This window comes from Salvelinus namaycush, chromosome 4, assembly GCF_016432855.1.
Source record: "Salvelinus namaycush isolate Seneca chromosome 4, SaNama_1.0, whole genome shotgun sequence".
In the NCBI taxonomy this organism is placed as follows: Eukaryota; Metazoa; Chordata; class Actinopteri; order Salmoniformes; family Salmonidae; genus Salvelinus; species Salvelinus namaycush.
This window is the reverse complement of record NC_052310.1, coordinates 127,863-154,816: the sequence shown is the minus strand read 5'-3', so window position 1 is coordinate 154,816 and position 26,954 is coordinate 127,863. Positions and strand designations below refer to the sequence as shown.

Genomic DNA, 26,954 nt, shown 5'->3' with positions numbered 1-26,954 from the left:
TATACCCACAGACACTATTTTAACAGTTTTGGAAACTTTAGAGTGTTTTCTATCCAAATCTACCAGTTATATGCATATCATAACTTCTGGGCCCGAGTAGCAGGTAGTTTAATTTGGGCATGCTTTTCATCCAAAATTCCGAATGCTGCCCTAGAGAAGTTAACACCCAACACCTGCCAAATGCGGGTATGTTTTGGCATTGTGGGTAAGATGTTTATTTTGTTGGCAGGTGGTTGGCAGGTGGTCAGAGCTCCACAGTGTGAGCATTTCACTCATATTTGTGAATAAAAATAGTCAAGTATGATCACATTTATAGTAAAATAAATATGGCAGTAGCTGTTTTCAAAGTATTTCTGCCGTTTTTTGTTTCACAGCTTGTAAATGAGTCACACACAGTCAAAGAACTATGAATCCTATATTGCTTATCCCACATTACACTGCAACATTTCCTGGATAGGGTCTGTGAGCATGTGAAGAGCTGTTTTGTGTGCTGTAATTTTAGCGTAAAAAAAATATTTTGCCACAGTGGCTAGTGGCCCGAAAAGTCAAATGCTGGTGACATAAAGAAAACAGTGTTTATATTTTCTATTATAGTATTATCTAGTATTGCACAAGTTCACTGCTGCTATTTACTTCAAAAGTAGCTACAAATATTCACATGTATTAAAAAAAAAAATAAAGTAAAAGAATAGTTTGAACGGTAAAAACCATCCTGATACCATGGTACAACTGCCCAAGTCTTTTTGACAAATCAGAAGTTTCAGAAATAATGTACTTTTTAGTTATTGGCAAAAGCATTCATATCAACTATATGTTTGGATTAATATGCTTTTATACATTTTTGATTTGCAGTGAGTGTGAAACCTCTTTTAATTAAAACGTGATTCATAGGAACTGTACCAACACTGTCCCAATTTAGTGATTCTTTAAAAAGGGATGTCATATCAAGACCTCAAACACCCTGTTTCCTGTTTCCTGATATGACTATTATAGCTTGATATCTAGGTAAGATTGTGTGGTTTGTGTAAACTAGCCTGAGTGTCAGTCTTCTTGTGGCATAATGCCAACCATGTTTGGCATGACGATGAGTGAAGGATTTGGAATGATGGCTGACTGGCACTCAGGCTTGTGTACACAGTCCTTCACCTACACAGAAAGCTATTATTCAGAATGTATTATACACGTTGTCACGGTATCACCACGTTGTCACGGTGTCACCACGTTGTTACGGTGTCACCACGTTGTTACGGGTCATAAACTGATGTGAGGCGACTGACAAGGTTTTCAAAACGTCTATTTTCCTCCACAGAATCGTTACGCTGGTCACCGAAGAGGAGCCCAGAGGACTGGGAACGAGATGAAGGTAATTCCTCTACACATGATTTTATTATTTTATTCTTCTTTTTAAAATCTCATTTACTGTTGGAGAAGCAACTTGTCGTGTCTTCACCGATGATTTTCATGTCTGAAAAGACCTTTTGTGTATTTGTGAAGTTTGATGATAAATGTGTGCATGGGCAGTAATTCATAAAGTAAAATCCTTTTACCACTGTAGACTGAAATTCATGAAATATATGAGATTTTCTCTACATTTTTGTAACTTTTTAGCCATTAGTTCTGAAAGCAATGCCAAGATCCTAAAAGGGCCCCTGAAAATGGTGCAACAATTGTGTACAACGTAATTGCTCTCGAGCCCCTGCAGCTGTGGACAAAGACAGTAAAAATAAACTCTGTGGTTCTGGGTTCACCCTACAACCTCATTGGACAATGCTGTGCCGATCGAATCCCCACTCCCACTTTAAGCTTGCAACCTCATTGGACATCATTATTCCGGCCAATCAACATTGTCCCTCAGGTTTGGTTGTGGCTAGTTCGTGTTGTACAGATAGGGAGGAGCCTCTTGCGATATGCATAATATTTTTTTAAATTGTATATATAGGTATATGTGTGTGTGTGTGTGTACATATACACATGTGTGTTTGTGTGTGTATATATGTATGTATGTATGACAATTACAACAATACTGAATGAACAATGAACACTTTTATTTTAACTTAATTTAATACATCAATAAAATCAATTTAGTCTCAAATAAATAATGAAACATGTTCAATTTGGTTTAATTAATGCACAAACAAAGTGTTGGAGAAGAAAGTAAAAGTGCAATATGTGCCATGTAAGAAAGCTAACGTTTAAGTTCCTTGTCAGAACATGAGACATAGAAAGCTGTGTTTCCTTTAACATGAGTCTTCAATATTCCCAGGTAAGAAGTTTTAGGTTGTAGTTATTATAGGAATTATAGGACTATTTCTCTATTTATTTGTATTTTATATACCTTTGACTATTGAATGTTCTAATAGGTACTTTAGCATTGCCAGCCTAATCTCGGGAGTTGATAGGCTTGAAGTCATAAACAGCGAAGAGCTGCTGGCAAAACGCAGGAAAGTGCTGTTTGAATGAATGCTTACGAGCCTGCTGCTGCCTACCACCGCTCAGTCAGACTGCTCTATCAAATCATACACACAGAAATACGAGCCTTTGGTCATTAATATGGTCAAATCCGGACACTATCATCTCGAAAACAAAACGTTTATTCTTTCAGTGAAATACAGAACCGTTCCGTATTTTATCTAACGGGTGGCATCCATAAGTCTAAATATTCCTGTTACATTGCACAACCTTCAATGTTATGTCATAATTACGTAAAATTCTGGCAAATTAGTTCGCAACGAGCCAGGCGGCCCAAACTGTTGCATATACCCAGACTCTGCGTGCAATGAACGCAAGAGAAGTGACACAATTTCACATGGTTAATATTGCCTGCTAAGATGAATTTCTTTTAACTAAATATGCAGGTTTAAAAAATATATACTTCTGTATATTGATTTTAAGAAAGGCATTGATGTTTATGGTTAGGTACATTCGTGCAACGATTGTGCTTTTTTAGCAAATGCTCTTTTGTTAAATCATCCCCCGTTTGGCGAAGTTGGCTGTTCTTTGTTAGGAAGAAATAGTCTTCACACAGTTTGCAACGAGCCAGGCGGACCAAACTGCTGCATATACCCGGAACTGTTGCACAGAACGCAAAAAGTGACACAATTTCCCTAGTTAAAATAAATTAATCTTAGCAGGCAATATTAACTAAATATGCAGGTTTAAAAATATATACTTGTGTATTGATTTTAAGAAAGGCGTTGATGTTTATGGTTAGGCTGTGATTCAATGATAAATTAACAGGCACCGCATTGATTATATCCAACGCAGGACACGCTAGATAAACTAGTAATATCATAAACCATGTGTAGTTATAACTAGTGATTATGTTAAGATTGATTGTTTTTTATAAGATAAGTTTAATACTAGCTAGCACCTTACCGTGGCTCCTTGCTACACTCGCATAACAGGTAGTCAGCCTGCCCACGCCAGTCTCCTCGTGGAGTGCAATGTAATCGCCATAATCGGTGTCCAAAAATGCCGATTACCGATTGTTATGAAAACTTGAAATCGGCCCTAATTAATCGGCCATTCCGATTAATCGGTCAACCTCTAATATGTAGGATATGGATATGGATGTGCAGGATATGGATGTGCAGGATGTGGATATGGATGTGCAGGATGTGGATATGGATGTGCAGGATGTGGATATGGATGTGCAGGATGTGGATATGGATGTGCAGGATGTGGATATGGATGTGCAGGATGTGGATATGGATGTGCAGGATGTGGATATGGATGTGCAGGATGTGGATGTGCAGGATATGGATGTGCAGGATATGGATGTGCAGGATATGGATGTGCAGGGTATGGATGTGCAGGGTATGGATGTGCAGGATATGGATATACAGGGTATGGATGTGCAGGGTATGGATGTGCAGGGTATGGATGTGCAGGGTATGGATGTGCAGGGTATGGATGTGCAGGATATGGATATACAGGATATGGATGTGCAGGATATGGATGTGCAGGATATGGATATACAGGATATGGATATACAGGATATGGATATGGATGTGCAGGATATGGATGTGCAGGATATGGATATACAGGATATGGATATACAGGATATGGATATACAGGATATGGATATGGATATACAGGATATGGATGTGCAGGATGTGGATGTGCAGGATGTGGATGTGCAGGATGTGGATGTGCAGGGTATGGATGTGCAGGGTATGGATGTGCAGGGTATGGATGTGCAGGGTATGGATGTGCAGGATGTGGATGTGCAGGATGTGGATGTGCATGATATGGATGTGCAGGATATGGATGTGCAATTTGGATTGAAATGTAATTGTGCAGCCCTACATTAAATGTCCTGCTGCTTGAAAGTTGTGTAATGATTATACAGAGCATCCAGGAAGTAATCAGACACCTTTTTCCACATTCTGTTACATTGCAGCCTTATTCTAAAATGTGTTTTTTCCCCCTCAGCAATCTACACACAATACCCGGAATGACAAAGCAAAAACTGTTTTTTGTTTTGTTTATGTATGCACGTTTATATATATATATATATGAAAAAAAAACAGAAATATGCCATTTCCATAAGTATTCAGACTCTTTACTCAGTACTTTGTTGAAGCACCTTTGGCAGTGATTACAGCCTTGAGTCTTCTTGGGTATGACGCTACAAGCTTGGCACACCTGTATGTGGGGAGTTTCTCCCATTCTTCTCTGCAGATCCTCTCAAGCTCTGTCAGGTTGGATGGGGAGTGTCGCTGCACAGCTATTTCCAGAGCTGTGTGACCACACTAACTGTACTATTTGTGACATAAATTGAGTATATAGTATGCTTATTAGTCATAGTATGGATATAGTTAGTGTGCCAAACGTTCCCGGATGTCGTACTAAATTCGCCAAAATGCGAAGTATACAAGCAGTGAACACTATTTCCTGTGCTTTTAGTGCCCATAATGCAATTCTTCAGAAAATGGGTGTGGTTTCAACTTTTTCAGATTTCAATAAAATGCCGGAAAATATGCAACCGATGTCTGACGAGAGCGAATACATACATAATTATGACAAATGTTGAGCAATGTAATAAAGTAATGACTTTTCAAATAAGTTACGTTACACGTTATGTGGCCTGACAATTACAGCAGTAATCAGTATGTACGTTACTGGTAAGTTAGCTAGCTCCCTAACGTTAGTTGGCTAATAATACATCGGACTTGCCAGTATATTAACTATATGTAATGCTTAGCTAAGTGGTATAGTTGTTGTGCGTTCTCAATGGTCATTGTTAATTCGCTCTGGCCATCTACTCCGATTTCAGAGACTCGTCTGAGTGTGGCAGAGCGCAGAATAACTGATGAATTCATGAACGCTCAACACCCGTTAAATATGGCCGGTGTCACTAAACGTTGGCAAAAAATATTTATTAAATTGTTGCCAGCAGCACAGTTACAGTCACCAACGCTCAGGATAACATGTAAACAGCCTAACCAGCTCTGCTAGGAAGAGTAGCAAGTAGCTAGCTACTGTCTGGAAGTAGCTAACAAGCAGGCCAGTTAGCTTGGGTGATTGACTGCCGTTGTGAGCTCAGAATGCTCTGATCAACCCTACTCCTCAGCCAGAGTGTCCAGTGTGTTCTCAGATCAACCCTACTCCTCAGCCAGAGTGTCCAGAGTGTTCTCAGATCAACCCTACTCCTCAGCCAGAGTGTCCAGTGTGCTCTCAGATCAACCCTACTCTCAGCCAGAGTGTCCAGAGTGTTCTCAGATCAACCCCTACTCCTCAGCCAGACCAGAGTGTCCAGAGTGTTCTCAGATCAACCCTACTCCTCAGCCAGAGTGTCCAGGTGTTTCATGATCAACCCTACTCCTCAGCCAGAGTGTCAGAGTGTTCTCAGATCAACCCTACCCTCAGCCAGAGTGTCCAGTGTGTTCTCAGATCAACCCTACTCCTCAACCAGAGTGTCCAGTGTTGTTCTCAGATCAACCCTACTCCTCAGCCACAGTGTCCAGTGTGTTCTCTTTGTTGTGTTTCTCAGAATCAACCCTACTCCTCAGCCAGTGTCAGTGTGCCTGTTCTCAGCGATCAACCCTATCCTCCAGCCAGAGTGTCCGTAGTTGTGTTCTAGATCAACCTACTCCTCAGCCAGAGCGTCCAGTGCGGTCTCCTCCCAGTTAGAGTGTGTGCTCCACGATCAACTACTCTCAGCCAGAGCGTCCAGTGTGTTCTCAGATCAACCCTACACTCAGCCAGAGCGTCCAGTGTGTTCTCAGATCAACCCTATCCTCAGCCAGAGCGTCCAGTGTGTTCTCAGATCAACCCTACTCCTCAGCAGAGTGTCCAGTGTGCTCTCTGATCAACCCTACTCCTCAGCCAGAGTGTCCGAGTGTGCTCTCTGATCAACCCTACTCCTCAGCCAGAGTGTCCAGTGTGCTCTCAGATCAAACCTACTCCTAGCAGAGTGTCCAGTGTGCTCTCTGATCAACCCTACTCCTCGGCCAGAGTGTCCAGTGTGCTCTCTGATCAACCCTACTCATCGGCCAGAGTGTCCAGTGTGCTCTCAGATCAACCCTACTCCTCAGCCAGAGCGTCCAGTGTGTTCTCAGATCAACCCTACTCCTCAGCCAGAGGGTCCAGTGTGTTCTCAGATCAACCCTACTCCTCAGCCAGAGGGTCCAGTGTGTTCTCAGATCAACCCTACTCCTCAGCCAGAGCGTCCGGTGTGTTCTCAGATCAACCCTACTCCTCAGCCAGAGTGTCCAGTGTGTTCTCAGATCAACCCTACTCCTCAGCCAGGGTCCAGTGTGTTCTCAGATCAACCCTACTCCTCAGCCAGAGTGTCCGGTGTGTTCTCAGATCAACCCTACTCCTCAGCCAGAGCGTCCAGTGTGTTCTCAGATCAACCTACCTCTCAGCAGAGTGTCCAGTGTGCTCTCAGGTCAACCCTACTCTCAGCCAGAGTGTCAGTGTGTTCTCAGATCAACCCTACTCCTCAGCCAGAGTGTCCAGTGTGCTCTCTGATCAACCCTACTCCTCAGCCAGAGTGTCCAGTGTGCTCTCTGATCAACCCTACTCCTCGGTCAGAGTGTCTGGTGTGCTCTCAGATCAACCCTACTCCTCGGCCAGAGCGTCCAGTGTGCGCGCTGAACGCTCCGAGGGTGAAGCGTTATGAATTTATGAACGCCCAGAACACTAGCTAGTCATTTGTTATGCTAACAAGCTAGCCAGAGGTTGCATAGCAACAGCGTCAACTTCCCGGTAGACTGGCGACGCGCTAGTACGCTTAACTGAAAGGATACTGTTTGTTTACAGCATACTAAAATGAAGGAATAGTATGTAGTATATACTATGTTAGTATGGGTATTCGAACACCGCTCAGGTCTCTCCAGAGATGGTCGATCAGGTTCAAGTCAGGGCTCTGGCTGGACTTGTTATCATTGTTTTAGCCTTTTAGTTCATGGCCTGATTGTCAACCCTCATTCTATTTATTCAAATTGATTCTTCATTTTGGAGTAAAAGTGTTCCTTACGTCAAGAAGTCTGTATATGTGCACAAGGTAACGGCCAACAACATCATCATACATTCTATCGAGACTGGGCTGTTTGTAGGGTGGGGAGGATCTGGGGATTCTACTAGTCTGTTTGTAGGGTGGGGAGGATCTGGGGATTCTACTAGTCTGTTTGTGGAGGGGGGGGGATCTGGGGATTCTACTAGTCGTTTGTAGGTGGGGAGGATCTGGGATTACTAGTCTGTTTGTAGGATGGGGAGGATCTGGGGATTTACTAGTCTGTTTGTAGGGTGGGGAGGATCTGGGGATTCTACTAGTCTGTTTGTAGGGGTGGGAGGATCTGGGGATTCTACTAGTCTGTTTGTAGGGCGGGGAGGATCTGGGGATTCTACTAGTCTGTTTGTAGGGTGGGGAGGATCTGGGGATTCTACTAGTCTGTTTGTAGGGTGGGGAGGATCTGGGGATTCTACTAGTCTGTTTGTAGGGTGGGGAGGATCTGGGGATTTACTAGTCTGTTTGAGGTGGGGAGGATCTGGGGATTTACTATCTGTTTGTAGGGGGGGAGGATCTGGGGATTCTACTAGTCTGTTTGTGGGTGGGGAGGATCTGGGGATTCTATAGTCTGTTTGTAGGGTGGGAGGATCTGGGGATTCTACTAGTCTGTTTGTAGGATGGGGAGGATCTGGGGATTCTACTAGTCTGTTTGTAGGGTGGGGAGGATCTGGGGATTCTACTAGTCTGTTTGTAGGGGTGGGAGGGGGATCTGGGATTCTCTGTCTGTTTGTAGGGGGGGAGGATCTGGGGATTCTACTAGTCTGTTTGTAGGGTGGGAGGATCTGGGATTCTACTAGTCTGTTTGTAGGGTGGGGAGGATCTGGGGATTCTACTAGTCGTTTGTAGGGGGGGAGGATCTGGGGATTCTACTAGTCTGTTTGTGGGGTGGGGGAGGATCTGGGGATTCTACTAGTTGTTTTGTAGGGTGGGGAGGATCTGGGGATTCTACTAGTCTGTTGTGGGGTGGGGAGGATCTGGGATTCTACTAGTCTGTTTGTTGGGGGGGAGGATCTGGGGATTCTACTAGTCTGTTTGTTAGGGTGGGGAGGATCTGGGGATTCTACTCAGTGTTGAGGGGGGGGGGATCTGGGGATTCTACTAGTCTGTTTGTAGGGTGGGGAGGATCTGGGGATTCTACTAGTCTGTTTGTAGGGCGGGGAGGATCTGGGGATTCTACTAGTCTGTTTGTAGGGTGGAGGATCTGGGGATTCTACTAGTCTGTTGTGGGGTGGGGAGGATCTGGGGATTTACTAGTCTGTTTGTAGGGGGGGAGGATCTGGGGATTACTGTTGTTTGTAGGGCGGGAGGATCTGGGGATTCTACTAGTCTGTTTGTAGGGCGGGGAGGATCTGGGGATTCTACTAGTCTGTTTGTAGGGCGGGGAGGATCTGGGGATTCTACTAGTCTGTTTGTGGGGGGGGAGGATCTGGGGATTCTACTAGTCTGTTTGTAGGGTGGGAGGATCTGGGGATTCTACTAGGCTTGTTTGTGGGGTGGGGAGATCTGGGGATTCTACTAGTCTGTTTGTGTGGTGGGGAGGATCTGGGGATTCTACTAGTCTGTTTTTGGGTGGGGAGGTATCGGGGATTCTACTAGTCTGTTGTGGGGTGGGGAGGATCTGGGGATTCTACTAGTCTGTTTGTAGGGTGGGGAGGATCGGGGATTCTACTAGTCTGTTGTAGGGTGGGAGGATTGGGGATTACTAGTCTGTTTGTAGGGTGGGGAGGATCTGGGGATTCTACTAGTCTGTTTGTAGGGTGGGGAGGATCTGGGGATTCTACTAGTCTGTTTGTGGGGTGGGGAGGATCTGGGGATTCTACTAGTCTGTTTGTAGGGTGGGGAGGATCTGGGGATTCTACTAGTCTGTTTGTAGGGTGGGGAGGATCTGGGGATTCTACTAGTCTGTTTGTGGGTGGGGAGGATCTGGGGATTCTACTAGTCTGTTTGTAGGTGGGGAGGATCTGGGGATTCTACTAGTCTGTTTGTGGGGTGGGGAGGATCTGGGGATTCTACTAGTCTGTTTGTAGGGTGGGGAGGATCTGGGGATTCTACTAGTCTGTTTGTAGGGTGGGGAGGATCTGGGGATTCTACTAGTCTGTTTGTGGGGTGGGGAGGATTGGGGATTCTATAGTCTGTTTGTAGGGTGGGGAGGATCTGGGGATTCTACTAGCTTGTTTGTAGGGGGGGAGGATCTGGGGATTCTACTAGTTGTTGTAGGGTGGGGAGGATCTGGGGATTCTACTAGTCTTGTTTGTGGGGTGGGAGGATCTGGGGATTCTACTAGTCTGTTGTAGGGTGGGGGAGGATCTGGGGATTTACTAGTCTGTGTAGGGTGGGGAGGATTGGGGATTTACTAGCTGTTGTGGGGAGGGGAGGATCTGGGGATTCTACTAGTCTGTTTGTGGGTGGGGAGGATCTGGGGATTCTACTAGTCTGTTTGTGGGGAGGGGAGGATCTGGGGATTCTACTAGTCTGTTTGTAGGGTGGGGAGGATCTGGGGATTCTACTGTATTTTCTAGTTTATATACCACTCTGTTGTAGCTTTTACTTTGTGTTGTGACTGACAGCCTCTCCTGTTGTTTCTATGGTAACTGTCTCTGCAGACTTTTGCCTACCTGCAGGATATGTCCCAGTTTCTTGTTGGTGTCTGATATGAGAGTAAAAGGAGTGAGTTTAATATGGAGAACGATAGGTCTGTCCTTTTTGGATATTACATTGTGAGTGGGGGCAATCGGCAACTTATGTGTGATGTGAGTAGAGCTGCTCGGTTTCTTTACTCAGGTGTGAAATCATGTTGAAAGAATTCTCCGTTCTCACAAGACGCTCACATGGAACAGAAAACAGTAGGACTCGTACCGTTGCTGAATTCATTGTATTCCATTTCAAGCATCGTAACAGCGTTAATGAAATGAATTAAAATAAAGGTTAAATACAATTTAAATAATGAAAGGAATGAGTTAAATAAAATACTAAAATGAATAACAACACGTTTTCTGCGTTTCCTATCATGTGGAAAAAGGTCTGAGCATAGTCATGCCATTGCCAAGGTAACCCCTGGTGTGTATAGTCATAGTGAGTGGTGTTGAAGTGACTCCAGCCTGGCCTAGTGGACAAAGAGCACATTTCGTCCTTGAGAATGGAAGGAGGGCTTCGGCTAGGGCACACACACACACACACACACTGTGGTGGTCACGTTATTTTGTCAGCCGGTGATTTGTCAATCAAATAACTGTCGGGTCTCACGTTAATTGACCGTTAATTAACATGAACACATTTAGCGTCTCCTGGCTTCGCACACATCCTACAAGCCACTGATTCGGACCCTTTGGAACATCTACATTTAAAAAAAAAAAAAAGTACAATAAATCCATGATTTTTATTTTCGACTGTTGTAAAGAATCATGAAAAGAAAATGTATTCCAGATGAACAGAATAGCTCTGAGTTGTCCTGATGTGGCTATGCCAAATGGCTGTTGCCGGGGCTACTTCATTTAACAGACCAACTGATCCACGGCATGAACCTTATCCTCACACCAACGAGAGCTAGGATCCAAATTCACCGCGTGTCTGCCTTGATGTTCATGAAACACCAACGAGAGCTAGGATCCAAATTCACCGCGTGTCTGCCTTGATGTTCATGAAACACCAACGAGATCTAGGATCCAAATTCACCGCGTGTCTGCCTTGATGTTCATGAAACACCAACGAGATCTAGGATCCAAATTCACCGCGTGTCTGCCTTGATGTTCATGAAACTCCAACGAGATCTAGGATCCAAATTCACCGCGTATCTGCCTTGATGTTCATGAAACTCCAACGAGAGCTAGGATCCAAATTCAACGGTGTCTGCCTTGATGTTCATGAACCTCAACGAGAGCTAGGATCCAAATTCACTGGTGTCTGCCTTGATGTTCATGAAACTCCAACGAGAGCTAGGATCCAAATTCACGCGTGTCTGCTTGATGTTCATGAAACTCCAACGAGATCTAGGATCCAAATTCACCGCGTATCTGCCTTGATGTTCATGAAACTCCAATGAGATCTAGGATCCAAATTAACCGCATGTCTGCCTTGATGTTTAATAAACTCCACGGAGAGCAGGATCCAATTCACCGCGTGTTGCCTTGATGTTCATGAAACTCCAACGAGATCTAGGATCCAAATTCACCGCGTATCTGCCTTGATGTTCATGAAACTCCAACGAGATCTAGGATCCAAATTCACCGCGTATCTGCCTTGATGTTCATGAAACTCCAACGAGAGCTAGGATCCAAATTCACCGCGTGTCTGCCTTGATGTTCATGAAACTCCAACGAGAGCTAGGATCCAAATTCACCGCGTGTCTGCCTTGATGTCAGAAACTCCAACGAGAGCTAGGATCCAAATTCACCGCGTGTCTGCCTTGATGTTCATGAAACTCCAACGAGATCTAGGATCCAAATTCACCGCGTATCTGCCTTGATGTTCATAAAACTCCATGGAGAGCTAGGATCCAAATTCACCGCGTGTCTGCCTTGATGTTCATAAAACTCCATGGAGAGCTAGGATCCAAATTCACCGCGTGTCTGCCTTGATGTTCATAAAACTCCATGGAGAGCTAGGATCCAAATTCACCGCGTGTCTGCCTTGATGTTCATAAAACTCCATGGAGAGCTAGGATCCAAATTCACCGCGTGTCTGCCTTGATGTTCATAAAACTCCATGGAGATCTAGGATCCAAATTCACCGCGTGTCTGCCTTGATGTTCATAAAACTCCATGGAGATCTAGGATCCAAATTCACCGCGTGTCTGCCTTAGGGCTGGGCGGTATACCGTATTTTATGCTATACAGGTATTGATGCAGGGGACCGGTTTGGGTTTTTACTTAACCTTCTCTACCGGTATTTGAATGTTTGGTTTGTTAAATGTGATACGCCATGTTTAATGTCAATTTTTATAGTTTACTTCGCTACTTGAGTCATCTCTCTATACTCTTTCTCTCCGTGCCACTTTCCACACAGACCTAGCCACGCCCCCTGTCACTCAAGGAGCGCATTTAATGTTCCTCAACCACGAGACACTTGCGTTCAGTCTGCCTGGTCAATGCAAGCACATACAACAATGTCGATGACAACAATGCTGTTTTCACTTTGCTTCTTAATATAAATCCACCAGCGTTCTATAATGACACTATTAGTTTGTGTTTCTCACATCAGCAAACAGCTAGTTTGTCTTTTCTTAGCAAGTTGCCCTAAATCTTATGAGACGCTAATTGTTAGCCGCTAATGCTAATAGCTAGCTAGCTAATAAATGTACTGAGTCAGAGCAAAAGTAGCTAGCTAATACAGCCTGATAATACCAGTGATGGTGTAGACCTAATTAGCATGTTGTTTGTGCAACAGTATCTTCTAAATCAAAGAGGAATATGCAAAACAAGAATATGTTAGCTACATGAAGTAGCTAAGAGAAAACATGCAATGTAGCCAAAGCTTATAGGGTCCCCTAGGAAACACTTATCAACACTTTGGTTCCAACCTTGTCACAATAAATCCTCCCTGGCATTTTAATTAGTTGTCATCTCAAACACTGTATTCATAGTGACCACTATTATATTCTAACTATAGAATTAGAATAGTAATTCTATTTCCATGATTCCAACAGTTCGCAAGTCAAATCGCAATTGCAATATTTGGTTAAATATAAGTCCATTGGCAGTCTCAATTTAGCAGTGGTGTAAAGTACTTTATTAAAAATACTTTCAAGTACTACTTAAGTCATATTTTTGGTATCTGCACTTTACCCTACTATTTTTTATTTTTGACAACTTTTACTTCGCTACATTCCTAAAGAAAATACTGTACTTTTTACTCCATACCCGAAAGTGACACCGAAAGTAGTCGTTACATTTTGAATGGCTAGCAGGACAGGAAAATGGTCCAATTCACGCACTTATCAAGAGAACATCCCTGGTCATCTGCTGCCTCTGATCTGGAGCACTCACCAAACACAAATGCTTTGTTTGTAAATGACGTCTGAGTGTTGGAGTGTGACCCTGGCTATCCGTAAATAAAATGGTGCCATCTGGCTTGCTTAATAGAAGGAATTTGATTATTACCACAAATAAAAGATTATCACTACTCACAATGCTTCTGGTTTAGGAAAGTTAGATCAAGGCTGAATCAATTTCTGGCAAGATCATAATGATTCATTAGTATTTTACATTACAGAACCAAATATAATATAATAGTCGACCTATGTTACACCCAAAACTCAGTCATTTCTTATCTGTAGCTGAATAGTAAAAAAAATCCTCATGCTCCCCAAACTCAACAGGGCGCTCCATTAGGCCAGAGATATGCTTTGATTAAAACAACCTTTACATACAAGAAAGGTTACTAGTTAACACCGTCTGATCACTAAACAGTCATTCGATAAGCTCTAAATGCGTATTTCTAGTGAAACTGATTGCGATCAAATGATTGACATGCAGACGCAGTTTTTTTTACATCATTCCCGCTAAAACGTGAAGAATTACAATTGACAGTGATGGGCTATGTTGAAGTGAGGTGTGGTTAACTTGGTGTGTGGGCATAGGCATACGTTTCTAATTGGAGGATTCATTTTATGCATAGGCCTATTCTACAATGGTATTCAATAGGCTACATCTGTCGGGAAACAAACGTTGAGAAATGATGTAATAATTCATTTGTATTGCTACCTCACCTAAAAAGAAATAGTACTACACCATTAAAGGGAAATTTGGCGTACTACACCATTAAAGGTAAAGTTGGCGCACTACACCATTAAAGGGAAATTTGGCGTACTACACCATTAAAGGGAAAGTTGGCGCACTACACCATTAAAGGGAAAGTTGGCGCACTACACCATTAAAGGGAAAGTTGGCGCACTACACCATTAAAGGGAAAGTTGGCGCACTACACCATTAAAGGGAAAGTTGGCGCACTACACCATTAAAGGGAAAGTTGGCGCACTACACCATTAAAGGGAAAGTTGGCGCACTACACCATTAAAGGGAAAGTTGGCGCACTACACCATTTAAAGGGAAAGTTGGCGCACTACACCATTTAAAGGGAAAGTTGGCGCACTACACCATTTAAAGGGAAAGTTGGCGCACTACACCATTTAAAGGGAAAGTTGGCGCACTACACCATTTAAAGGGAAAGTTGGCGCACTACACCATTTAAAGGGAAAGTTGGCGCACTACATCATTAAAGGGAAAGTTGGCGTGTGAACAGCGCACCTTTCGGCTGCTGGGATTATTTTGGACGAACATGCAAAGATAAACAAATCACTTCAAAAAGTAGGTTGACAATCAGATAAACATCATGACTGGTTGTGTTCATGCCACATAAAAAATGTTATTCATTTTTACAGTTAAATTATGTCTTGCCTGTAAAAACCATAGAACCCCCCCCCCCCCTATAGAAATCAAATGCCTGGCTTAGCCCTGGCCAAGGCTACACACAGTAGGTCAAAAGATTACAGCTACATGGGAGTCAAATAGCAACAGAATATTGTGATGTGTAACTGTATACAAGCTCTGTCAGGTTGGATGGGGAGCGTTGCTGCACAGCTATTTTCAGGTCTCTCCAGAGATGTTCGATCGGGTTCAAGTCCGGGCTCTGGCTGGACCACTCAAGGACGTTCAGAGACTTGTCCCGAAGCCACTCCTGCGTTGGCTTGGCTGTGTGCTTAGGGTTGTTGTCCTGTTGGAAGGTGAACCTGTTCATCTTTCCCTCGATCCGAACTAGTCTCCCAGTCCCTGCCACTGAAAACACCCCCACACCATGATGCTGCCACCACCATGCTTCACTGTAGGGATTGTGCCATGTTTCTTCAAGATGTGACGCTTGGCATTCAGGCCAAAGAGTTGAATCTTGGTTTCATCAGCAGGCCCTTCTCCCCTGATTGCTCAGTTTGGCCGGGCGGCCAGCTCTAAGAAGAGTCTTTGTGGTTCCAAACTTATTCCGTTTAAGAATGATGGAGGCCACTGTGTTCTTGGAGATCTTCAATGCTGCAGGTAGCCTAGTGGTTGGAGCGTTGGGCCAGTAACCGAAAGGTTGCTGGATCGAATCCTTGAGCTGACAAGGTAAAAATCTGTCATTCTGCCCCTTAACAAGGCAATTAACCCACTGTTCCTAGTCCGTCATTGTAAATAAGAATGTGTTCTTAACTGACTTGCCTAGTTAAATAAAGGTAAACAAATAAATAAACACTGCAGACATGTGTTGGTGCCCTTCCCCAGCTCTGTGCCTCGACACAATCCTGTCACGGAGCTCTACGGACAATTCCTTTGACCTCATGGCTTGGTTTTTGCTCTGACATGCACTGTCAACTGTGGGACCTTATAGAGACAGGTGTGTGACTTTCCAAATTATTAACCAATCAATTAAGTTTACCACAGATGGACTCCAATCAACTTGTAGAAACATCTCAAGGATGATCAATGGAAACAGGATGCACCTGAGCTCAATTTCGAGTCTCATAGCAAAGGGTCTGAATACTTATGTAAATAAGGAGTTTTTAAATTTGTGTTTCTTTTAATCCGTTTTCGCTTTGTCATGATGCGGTATTGTGTGTAGATTGCTGAGGATTTTTGATTTATTTAATCCATTTTAAAATAAGGCTGTAAAGTAGCAAAATGTGGAAAAAGTCGAGGGGTCTGAATCATTTCTGAAGGTGCTGTATATCATGGGCTGGAGGCAGACTTTACAACTGGATAATAAATGCTTCTGGCCTCGTTCCCTCATCCTCTCTTAGTATTGTTTGTTCTGTCTCCGTGATTGAGAATACCCGGAACCCAAACCGGCTGTGCGCATGCGCCATCATGCATACATTTATTTTGTCCCCCCACACCAAACGCGATCACGACACGCAGGTTAAAATATCAAAACAAACTCTGAACCAATGACATTCATTTGGGGACAGGTTAAAAAGCATTAAACATGTATGGCAATTTAGCTAGTTAGCTTGCACTTGCTAGCTATTTCGTGCTATTTAGCTAACTTGCTGTTGCTAGCTAATTTGTCTTGGGATATAAACATTGAGTTGTTATTTTACCTGAACTGCACAAGGACCTCTACTCCGACAATTAATCCACACATAAAACGGCCAACCGAATCGTTTCTAGTCATCTCTCCTCCTTCCAGGCTTTTTCGTCGTTGAACTTATATGGTGATCGCATCTAAACTTTCATAGTATTACCACGACTACCGGCAAAACAGTTCGTCCCTCAATCACCCACGTGGGTATAACCAATGAGGAGATGGCACGTGGGTACCTGCTTCTATAAACCAATGAGGAGATGGGAGAGGCAGGACTTTCAGCGCGATCTGCGTCAGAAATAGGAATGACTTCTATTTTAGCCCTTGGTAACGCAGACGCTCGTTGGCGCAATAATTGAATAACATGGATTTCTAAGTTTATTTTGCGACGCTCGCGCATGCGACGTGTCCGGTCTGGTCAGCATGTAAGGCCTTATAGACTCACACTGTTCATTCTTTTTTCCCCCTTCTTTTTTTTGTTGGAAAGTGGCAGCTTTAGGAAAGCGCCTTGTTAGGCTTTTCGAATATTTAGAAAATAGGCTACTGTTAATAAATGTAACTTGATTTAAAGTCTCTTTTATTGTTTGGTTTTCTACCTCTTTTCTGCCCTGCAGGATAATTTATTTGTTAATAAGTTTAAACTTGATTAATGTCATTAGATTTTTTCTATATTGATGCTATTTGTTTTCTTTATTATTGAGTTTTTATAAACTACTTTTTCAGATGGAACTCGATGCGTTTGACATGCATCTCTCCGCATGGGCGCAGAGAGAGAGAAACAGTATTTTCTGACTGGACATTTTGCTCTGCTTTGGTGGAATTCTCCGCTCTGTCTAGACTACATTCCTCTCTTGCGTTCTGTATACATCACGATGGCTGTCAATCACCGTCGATAGATACTATCATAATATCCCCAAACCCTAGTGGGGTGTACAGGACGCCCCCCTCCTTCACCCCTGAAGCCCATCTGGGTCGTTCCAACTCACAAAGCACAAGAAAGAGGATTTCGACCCCCACAATCTCAGATTATTATGAAATCGTTTCTGTTAGAATGTAACAAGATTAGCATTCCTGCAGCATTATTTTGTTGAATATAATTTGATCTCTGTGTAAGTAAGCTAATTGGTTGCATCCAAATTCACCATTTTAATTTATAGGATTCATATACTGTTGAAGTAATATAGAGTCTAACGTCCGATTTGGACCGAACATTTTCCTAACAATGAGTTAAACATATTGTCGAAAGCCACCCATGGACACCCCACGCCAAGTAGTATGGAGCTGCGGCTTGGAGTAGTGTTTCTTTATCTTATGTAATGTATTCTCTTTGAATTTGGTGATGTCCCCCCCCCCCCCTGTTCATAGTAATTAGTAATTGAAGTTATGCTTGTACCATCCAACATGTTGATATTACCCGGTTCTGACCACTCAATGATGCTGTTCCTGCTATTAGGTGTATCATGGCTTGCTGAAATGACATGTAATGACCCATCTGTCAGACCCGTCTACCAGTGTGATTCTGACAGAGGTCTGACAGCTGTATGGGATGTGATTTTAAGATGATAAACAACAGGTAGCAGGTAGTCAGTCACAGGCAGGTTGGACACTGATACTGCAAGGTTTGTGCTTATTATGTAGAGTTGTGTAAGTTGTCAGGATGTTGATGAGTGAGTGATTGATTGTGTCTGTCTGGCTGTCCATTGGATTGTTTCTGAGTTGGCAGGGTTGATGGATGAGTGAGTGATTGTGTCTGTCTGGCTGTCCATTGGATTGTTTCTGAGTTGGCAGGGTTGATGGATGAGTGAGTGATTGTGTCTGTCTGGCTGTCCATTGGATTGTTTCTGAGTTGGCAGGGTTGATGGATGAGTGAGTGATTGTGTCTGTCTGGCTGTCCATTGGATTGTTTCTGAGTTGGCAGGGTTGATGGATGTAGGTAGGTGTCAGGTGTGTGCTAATGCTAATGAACATCTGTGCCACTCCAAGACAAATGGCACCCGATATAGTGCATTACTTGTGGCCAGGGCGACCAATAGCGTACTATATAGGCGATAGGGTGTGAACTCGGGTCAAAAGTATTAACCTCTTATATGTAAACTTTAGAGGACCTGCGTGGTTGTGGTACCGGTTCCGATCAACATATTCTCTTCTAAAATGATCTGTGGACACCGTAGATGGAAATGGCCTGCATTGACCGATAGCCCTGGTTCCCACTGACACAGAGTATCTGTATCTGAGCCTTTGTGACGTAGGATGTGAAATCCGAAACCACTTTGAAGCTAGGATGGCCCTCCTGCTATTTAATTTGCTCTTCCGACTGTCAATCAACTCTTGGCTGAACTCTACATCCCAAGCCACTGACAAAGCCTGCAATGTTTACATCGTAGCGCGGCAGGAGAGAAATGGTTTCATCACGGCAGCACATTCAGAGATCGATTTATAGCCATTACTCTAAAATAATTCATAGATTTTTAAACAAAACACACCTTTTTGATTGTCATAGACGGACAATAGTAATATGTGATGAAAGGTGAGTTCCTAACGAGTAGAGGAAGCCAAGCTAGAGCTCTGTGTGACGTTCACAGTTGTGTGGGCAGATGTTTTTGATCAAGAGAGACCTTTTAATAAAATAGTCAGATGTTATTTAACACTTAACATACAAATATATATTTCATAAGGAAAGTTAAATCTTATAATTAATTTTATAATAGGATTATACTATATTTGGAAAGCATATGTCATTTCAAGCCTTATTCATACAGTTTTGTTGAAAAGGAATTATACCGAACAAAAATATAAACACAACATGTAAAGTGTTGTTTCATGAGCTGAAATAAAAATAAATGTTTTAAGAAATGTTCCATGCTCACAAAAAGCTTATTTCTCTCAAATTTAGTTCACAAATTGGTTTACATCCCTTTTTAGTGAGCATTTCTCCTTTGTCAAGATAATCCGTCCACCTGACAGGTGTGGCATATCAAGAAGCTGATTAAACAGCACGATCATTACACAGGTGCACCTTGTGCTGGGGACAATAAAAGGCCACTGTAAAATGTGCAGACAATGCCACACGTCTCAAGTTTTGAGGGAGCGTACAACAGTCTGACCATGAACTACCAGGGAGAGGCAGCTTGGTTTAGAACACATTCAGACAATGGCTCTTCTAAATTAAATCTTAATACTTAGATTTAAAAAAAATCTAAATACAGTAATATGTAATATCTGCTGCTCTTTTGTTTGTGGGAAAGGATCCGTCTGCTAATATCAGGGCCATGCTCAGTATCCGAACTTTGCAGATAGGAATTCCATGAATAGAGAGGACAGGATTATTCTACATTTCAGAGGCATGTTTGTTCTACATAGCAAAGGCTATTTCTATCTCAAGGTTTCAAAACATTGGGTCTTGGTGAACACGCCCCCAGTCTCTCTCTCTCTCTCTCTCTCTCTCTCTCTCTCTCTCTCTCTCTCTCTCTCTCTGTCTCTCTCTCTCTCTCTCTCTCTCTCTCTCTCTCTCTCTCTGTCTCTCTCTCTCTCTCTCTCTCTCTCTCTCTCTCTCTCTCTCTCTCTCTCTCTCTCTCTGTCTCTGTCTCTGTCTCTGTCTCTGTCTCTGTCTCTGTCTCTGTCTCTGTCTCTGTCTCTGTCTCAATTCAATTCAAGGGGCTTTATTGGCATGGGAAACATGTGTTAACATTGCCAAAGCAAGTGAGGTAGATAATACACAAAAGTGAAACAAACAATACAAATTAACAGTAAACATTACACATACAGAAGTTTCAAAACAATAAAGACATTACAAATGTCATATTATATATATACAGTGTTGTAACTATGTACAAATGGTTAAAGCACACAAGTTAAAATAAATAAGCATAAATATGGGTTGTATTTACGATGGTGTTTGTTCTTCACTGGTTGCCCTTTTCTTGTGGCAACAGGTCACAAATCTTGCTGCTGTGATGGCACACTGTGGAATTTCACCCAGTAGATATGGGAGTTTATCAAAATTGGATTTGTTTTCGAATTCTTTGTGGATCTGTGTAATCTGAGGGAAATATGTGTCTCTAATATGGTCATACATTGGGCAGGAGGTTAGGAAGTGCAGCTCAGTTTCCACCTCATTTTGTGGGCAGTGTGCACATAGCCTGTCTTCTCTTGAGAGCCATGTCTGCCTACGGCGGCCTTTCTCAATAGCAAGGCTATGCTCACTGAGTCTGTACATAGTCAAAGCTTTCCTTAAGTTTGGGTCAGTCACAGTGGTCAGGTATTCTGCCACTGTGTACTCTCTGTTTAGGGCCAAATAGCATTCTAGTTTGCTCTGTTTTTTTGTTAATTCTTTCCAATGTGTCAAGTAATTATCTTTTTGTTTTCTCATGATTTGGTTGGGTCTAATTGTGCTGTTGTCCTGGGGCTCTGTGGGGTGTGTTTGTGTTTGTGAACAGAGCCCCAGGACCAGCTTGCTTAGGGGACTCTTCTCCAGGTTCATCTCTCTGTAGGTGATGGCTTTGTTATGGAAGGTTTGGGAATCGCTTCCTTTTAGGTGGTTGTAGAATTTAACGGCTCTTTTCTGGATTTTGATAATTAGTGGGTATCGGCCTAATTCTGCTCTGCATGCATTATTTGGTGTTCTACGTTGTACACGGAGGATATTTTTGCATAATTCTGCATGCAGAGTCTCAATTTGGTGTTTGCCCCATTTTGTGAAATCTTGGTTGGTGAGCGGACCCCAGACCTCACAACCATAAAGGGCAATGGGCTCTATGACTGATTCAAGTATTTTTAGCCAGATCCTAATTGGTATGTTGAAATTTATGTTCCTTTTGATGGCATAGAATGCCCTTCTTGCCTTGTCTCTCAGATCGTTCACAGCTTTGTGGAAGTTACCTGTGGTGCTGATGTTTAGGCCGAGGTATGTATAGTTTTTTGTGTGCTCTAGGGCAACGGTGTCTAGATGGAATTTGTGGTCCTGGCGACTGGACCTTTTTTGGAACACCATTATTTTGGTCTTACTGAGATTTACTGTCAGGGCCCAGGTCTGACAGAATCTGTGCAGAAGATCTAGGTGCTGCTGTAGGCCCTCCTTGGTTGGTGACAGAAGCACCAGATCATCAGCAAACAGTAGACATTTGACTTCGGATTCTAGTAGGGTGAGACCGGGTGCTGCAGACTGTTCTAGTGCCTGCGCCAATTCGTTGATATATATGTTGAAGAGGGTGGGGCTTAAGCTGCATCCCTGTCTCACCCCACGACCCTGTGTGAAGAAATGTGTGTGTTTTTTGCCAATTTTAACCGCACACTTGTTGTTTGTGTACATGGATTTTATAATGTCGTATGTTTTACCCCCAACACCACTTTCCATCAATTTGTATAGCAGACCCTCATGCCAAATTGAGTCAAAGGCTTTTTTGAAATCAACAAAGCATGAGAAGACTTTGCCTTTGTTTTGGTTTGTTTGGTTGTCAATTAGGGTGTGTAGGGTGAATACATGGTCTGTTGTACGGTAATTTGGTAAAAAGCCAATTTGACATTTGCTCAGTACATTGTGTTCATTGAGGAAATGTACGAGTCTGCTGTTAATGATAATGCAGAGTATTTTACCAAGGTTACTGTTGACGCATATTCCACGGTAGTTATTGGGGTCAAATTTGTCTCCACTTTTGTGGATTGGGGTGATCAGTCCTTGGTTCCAAATATTGGGGAAGATGCCAGAGCTAAGGACGATGTTAAAGAGTTTTAGTATAGCCAATTGGAATTTGTTGTCTGTATATTTGATCATTTCATTAAGGATACCATCAACACCACAGGCCTTTTTGGGTTGGAGGGTTTTTGTCTCTCTCTCTCTCTCTCTCTCTCTCTCTCTCTCTCTCTTTCTCTTTCTCTTTCTCTCTCTCTTTCTCTCTCTTTCTCTCTCTTTCTCTCTCTCTCTCTGTCTCTCTCTGTCTCTCTCTGTCTCTCTCGATATATCTCTTTCTTTCGAGCGCTCTCCCGAGCTCTCTTTCAATCTCTCTCGACTACAGACTGCAGTCAGTGCATTTTTTGAATACCTGGTTTGCGTACCCATTTTTTGAATACCTGGTTTGCGTACCCATTTTTTGAATACCTGGTTTGCGTACCCATTTTTTGAATACCTGGTTTGCGTACCCATTCTTGCCTTAGCATGTACTGATAGTCAGTTGGACCATCTTTCGTACCCCTGTCGGTCTTCGCTGAGCTGCTTCACACAGCTGTTTCAGACGCGCTCTCTCTACCTGACAGATTATCTACAGGTTATATGTGTGCAGCGCGTGTGTGATAAATAATCGACATAACGAACAGCTTCGGGGATCCATCATTTATTTTTTATTTTTAATAAATTATGTAGCCTGAATTAAAAAGAGCATTACTACAATATTTTTTTCAATTTCCCAAGCGGGCCACTGACGGTGATAATCGACAGGCCCGGAGAGTTTCCAAAAACTCCCATGTATGTTCGTTAATTTTTTTGGTCAATTGATGCAAAAATACATTTTTAAACTAACGTGAACAAGTAAATTTATTTTCACTGCCAATTAAAAAATGTGTCACACTGCCACGTAAAGCGGTCGCAAAATGCGATTGTTTTGGTCGTAGTATCGAACCCTGTGGTATGTTTTGGTCGTAGTATCGAACCCTGTGGTATGTTTTGGTCGTAGTATCGAACCCTGTGGTATGTTTTGGTCGTAGTATCGAACCCTGTGGTATGTTTTGGTCGTTGTATCGAACCCTGTGGTATGTTTTGGTCGTAGTATCGAACCCTGTGGTATGTTTTGGTCGTAGTATCGAACCCTGTGGTATGTTTTGGTCGTAGTATCGAACCCTGTGGTATGTTTTGGTCGTAGTATCGAACCCTGTGGTATGTTTTGGTCGTAGTATCGAACCCTGTGGTATGTTTTGGTCGTAGTATCGAACCCTGTGGTATGTTTTGGTCGTTGTATCGAACCCTGTGGTATGTTTTGGTCGTAGTATCGAACCCTGTGGTATGTTTTGGTCGTAGTATCGAACCCTGTGGTATGTTTTGGTCATTGTATCGAACCCTGTGGTATGTTTTGGTCGTAGTATCGAACCCTGTGGTATGTTTTGGTCGTAGTATCGAACCCTGTGGTATGTTTTGGTCGTTGTATCGAACCCTGTGGTATGTTTTGGTCGTAGTATCGAACCCTGTGGTATGTTTTGGTCGTAGTATCGAACCCTGTGGTATGTTTTGGTCGTAGTATCGAACCCTGTGGTATGTTTTGGTCGTAGTATCGAACCCTGTGGTATGTTTTGGTCGTAGTATCGAACCCTGTGGTATGTTTTGGTCATTGTATCGAACCCTGTGGTATGTTTTGGTCGTAGTATCGAACCCTGTGGTATGTTTTGGTCGTTGTATCGAACCCTGTGGTATGTTTTGGTCGTTGTATCGAACCCTGTGGTATGTTTTGGTCGTAGTATCGAACCCTGTGGTATGTTTTGGTCGTAGTATCGAACCCTGGGGTATGTTTTGGTCGTAGTATCGAACCCTGTGGTATGTTTTGGTCGTAGTATCGAACCCTGGGGTATGTTTTGGTCGTAGTATCGAACCCTGGGGTATGTTTTGGTCGTAGTATCGAACCCTGGGGTATGTTTTGGTCGTTGTATCGAACCCTGGGGTATTTTTGGTCGTTGTATCGAACCCTGTGGTATGTTTTGGTCGTAGTATCGAACCCTGTGGTATGTTTTGGTCGTAGTATCGAACCCTGTGGTATGTTTTGGTCGTAGTATCGAACCCTGTGGTATGTTTTGGTCGTAGTATCGAACCCTGTGGTATGTTTTGGTCGTAGTATCGAACCCTGGGGTATGTTTTGGTCGTTGTATCGAACCCTGGGGTATGTTTTGGTCGTTGTATCGAACCCTGGGGTATGTTTTGGTCGTAGTATCGAACCCTGTGGTATGTTTCGGTCGTAGTATCGAACCCTGTGGTATGTTTTGGTCGTAGTATCGAACCCTGTGGTATGTTTTGGTCGTAGTATCGAACCCTGTGGTATGTTTTGGTCGTAGTATCGAACCCTGTGGTATGTTTTGGTCGTTGTATCGAACCCTGTGGTATGTTTTGGTCGTTGTATCGAACCCTGTGGTATGTTTTGGTCGTAGTATCGAACCCTGTGGTATGTTTTGGTCGTAGTATCGAACCCTGTGGTATGTTTTGGTCGTAGTATCGAACCCTGTGGTATATCATACACTGCAGGCGAGGGAAACATGCAAAAGAAATGTGATAAACTTACCTTGTAGACCAGAACATGTTCTTTGTAAAGTTTCACACGAGAGCTCTCTGTTTGAGCCCATTCAGCATCGTTCACACCCTCTCAAATCTTAGCCCCACCCATCTCTTTAACCCCCTTTAACACCTACTGACGCACCGGTGCGTCAATCTAATAAACATCATAAAAAAATCCCCACCAAAATCTGTCAGTTTAAGAGAGATGAGTTTTTTTGTTGCATTGCACGCGTCGCGCTTCTGCATCTGTGGTGAAAGGTGACGGGGCTAGAGTGGTGTTTGTCAGACCAGGAGACATCTGTGGTGACGGGGCTAGAGTGGTGTTTGTCAGACCAGGAGACATCTGTGGTGACGGGGCTAGAGTGGTGTTTGTCAGACCATGATACATCTGTGGTGACGGGGCTAGAGTGGTGTTTGTCAGACCATGATACATCTGTGGTGACGGGGCTAGAGTGGTGTTTGTCAGACCATGATACATCTGTGGTGAAAGGTGGACGGGGCTAGAGTGGTGTTTGTCAGACCATGATACATCTGTGGTGAAAGGTGACGGGGCTAGAGTGGTGTTTGTCAGACCAGGAGACATCTGTGGTGAAAGGTGACAGGGCTAGAGTGGTGTTTGTCAGACCAGGAGACATCTGTGGTGAAAGGTGACGGGGCTAGAGTGGTGTTTGTCAGACCAGGAGACATCTGTGGTGAAAGGTGACGGGGCTAGAGTGGTGTTTGTCAGAAAGTCGGTCTTCTCAAACTATAATGACCACTATGGAAAGGGAAGACTCACCAAGTCGATATGTGGTCTCCTTTTCGCTCTACGACCCCCATAAGTGTCACGGGACTCGTCTGGAGGTAACCGGTACCGGTTAATTTTTTTTACGAAAGTCTGAAGGTAGTTTTGTGCCTTCCCAAAAAAGAGGTTAAATATGTGTAAAAAAAGTGGCTATAAAATATACACACACAGTACCAGTCAACAGTTTGGACACCTACTCATTCGAGAGTTTTTCTTTATTTTTCTATTTTCTACGTTGTAGAATAATAGTGACGGCATCAAAACTATGAAATAACACATATGGAATCATGTAGTAACCAAACAAGTGTTAAACAAATCAAAATATATTTGAGATTCTTCAAAGTAGCCACCCTTTGCCTTGGTGACAGCTTTGCACACTCTTGACATTCTCTCAACCAGCTTCATGAGGTAGTCACCTGGAATGCATTTCAATTAACAGGTGTGCCTTGTTAAACGTTAATTTGTGGAATTTCTTTCCTTAATGCGTTTAAGCCAATCGGTTGTGTTGTGACAAGGTAGGGGTGGTATACAGAAGAGAGCCCTATTTGGTAAAATACCAAGTCCATATTATGGAAAGAACAGCTCAAATAAGCAAAGAGAAATGACAGTCCATTATTTAAAGACGTGAAGGTCAGTCAATCCGGAAAATGTCAAGAACTTTGAAAGTTTCTTCAAGTGCAGTCGGCAAAAACCGTCAAGCGCTATGATGAAACTGGCCTGACCCTAACCCATGAGGACCGCCACAGGAAAGGAAGACACAGAGTTACCTCTGCTGCAGAGGATAAATTAGAGTTACCATTAGAGTTACCAACCTCAGAAATTGCAGCCCAAATAAATGCTTCACAGAGTTCAAGTAACAGACATCTCAACATCAACTGTTCGGAGGAGGCTATGTGAATCAGGCCTTCATGGTCGAATTTCTGCAAAGAAACCACTACTGAAGGACACCAATAAGAAGAAGAGACTTGGGCAAAGAAGCACGAGCAATGGAGATTAGACCGGTGGAAATATGTCCTTTGGTCTGATGAGTCCAAATTTTAGATTTTTGGTTCCAACCGCCGTGTCTTTGTGAGACGCAGAGTAGGTAAACAGATCTCTCTGTGTGTGTGTGGTTCCCACCGTGAAGCATGGGGGAGGTGGTGTGAGGTAGAGGTCGACCGATTATGATTTTTCAACGCCGATACCGATTTATTGGAAGACCAAAAAAAACAATACCAATTAATCGGCAGATTTTTATATATTTGTAATAATGACAATTACAACCATACTGAATTAACACTTTTATTTTAACTTAATATAATACACTAATAAAATACATTTAGTTTCAAATAAATAATGAAACAAGTTCCATTTGGTTAAAA

The 26,954-nt window shown here is 43.0% G+C and overlaps 1 protein-coding gene across 1 annotated transcript in view; it reads left to right on the top strand.

Moving 5' to 3' along the window:
- Positions 1-26,954, top strand: part of LOC120045305 (AT-rich interactive domain-containing protein 4B-like) — an 85,769-nt gene that overhangs the window by 11,681 nt on the left and 47,134 nt on the right. The window contains exon 2 of the mRNA XM_038990185.1: positions 1,310-1,363. Within this exon, the coding sequence (XP_038846113.1) occupies positions 1,358-1,363 (6 nt within the window). The 5' untranslated portion in view covers positions 1,310-1,357. The remainder of the gene's footprint in view (positions 1-1,309; positions 1,364-26,954) is intronic.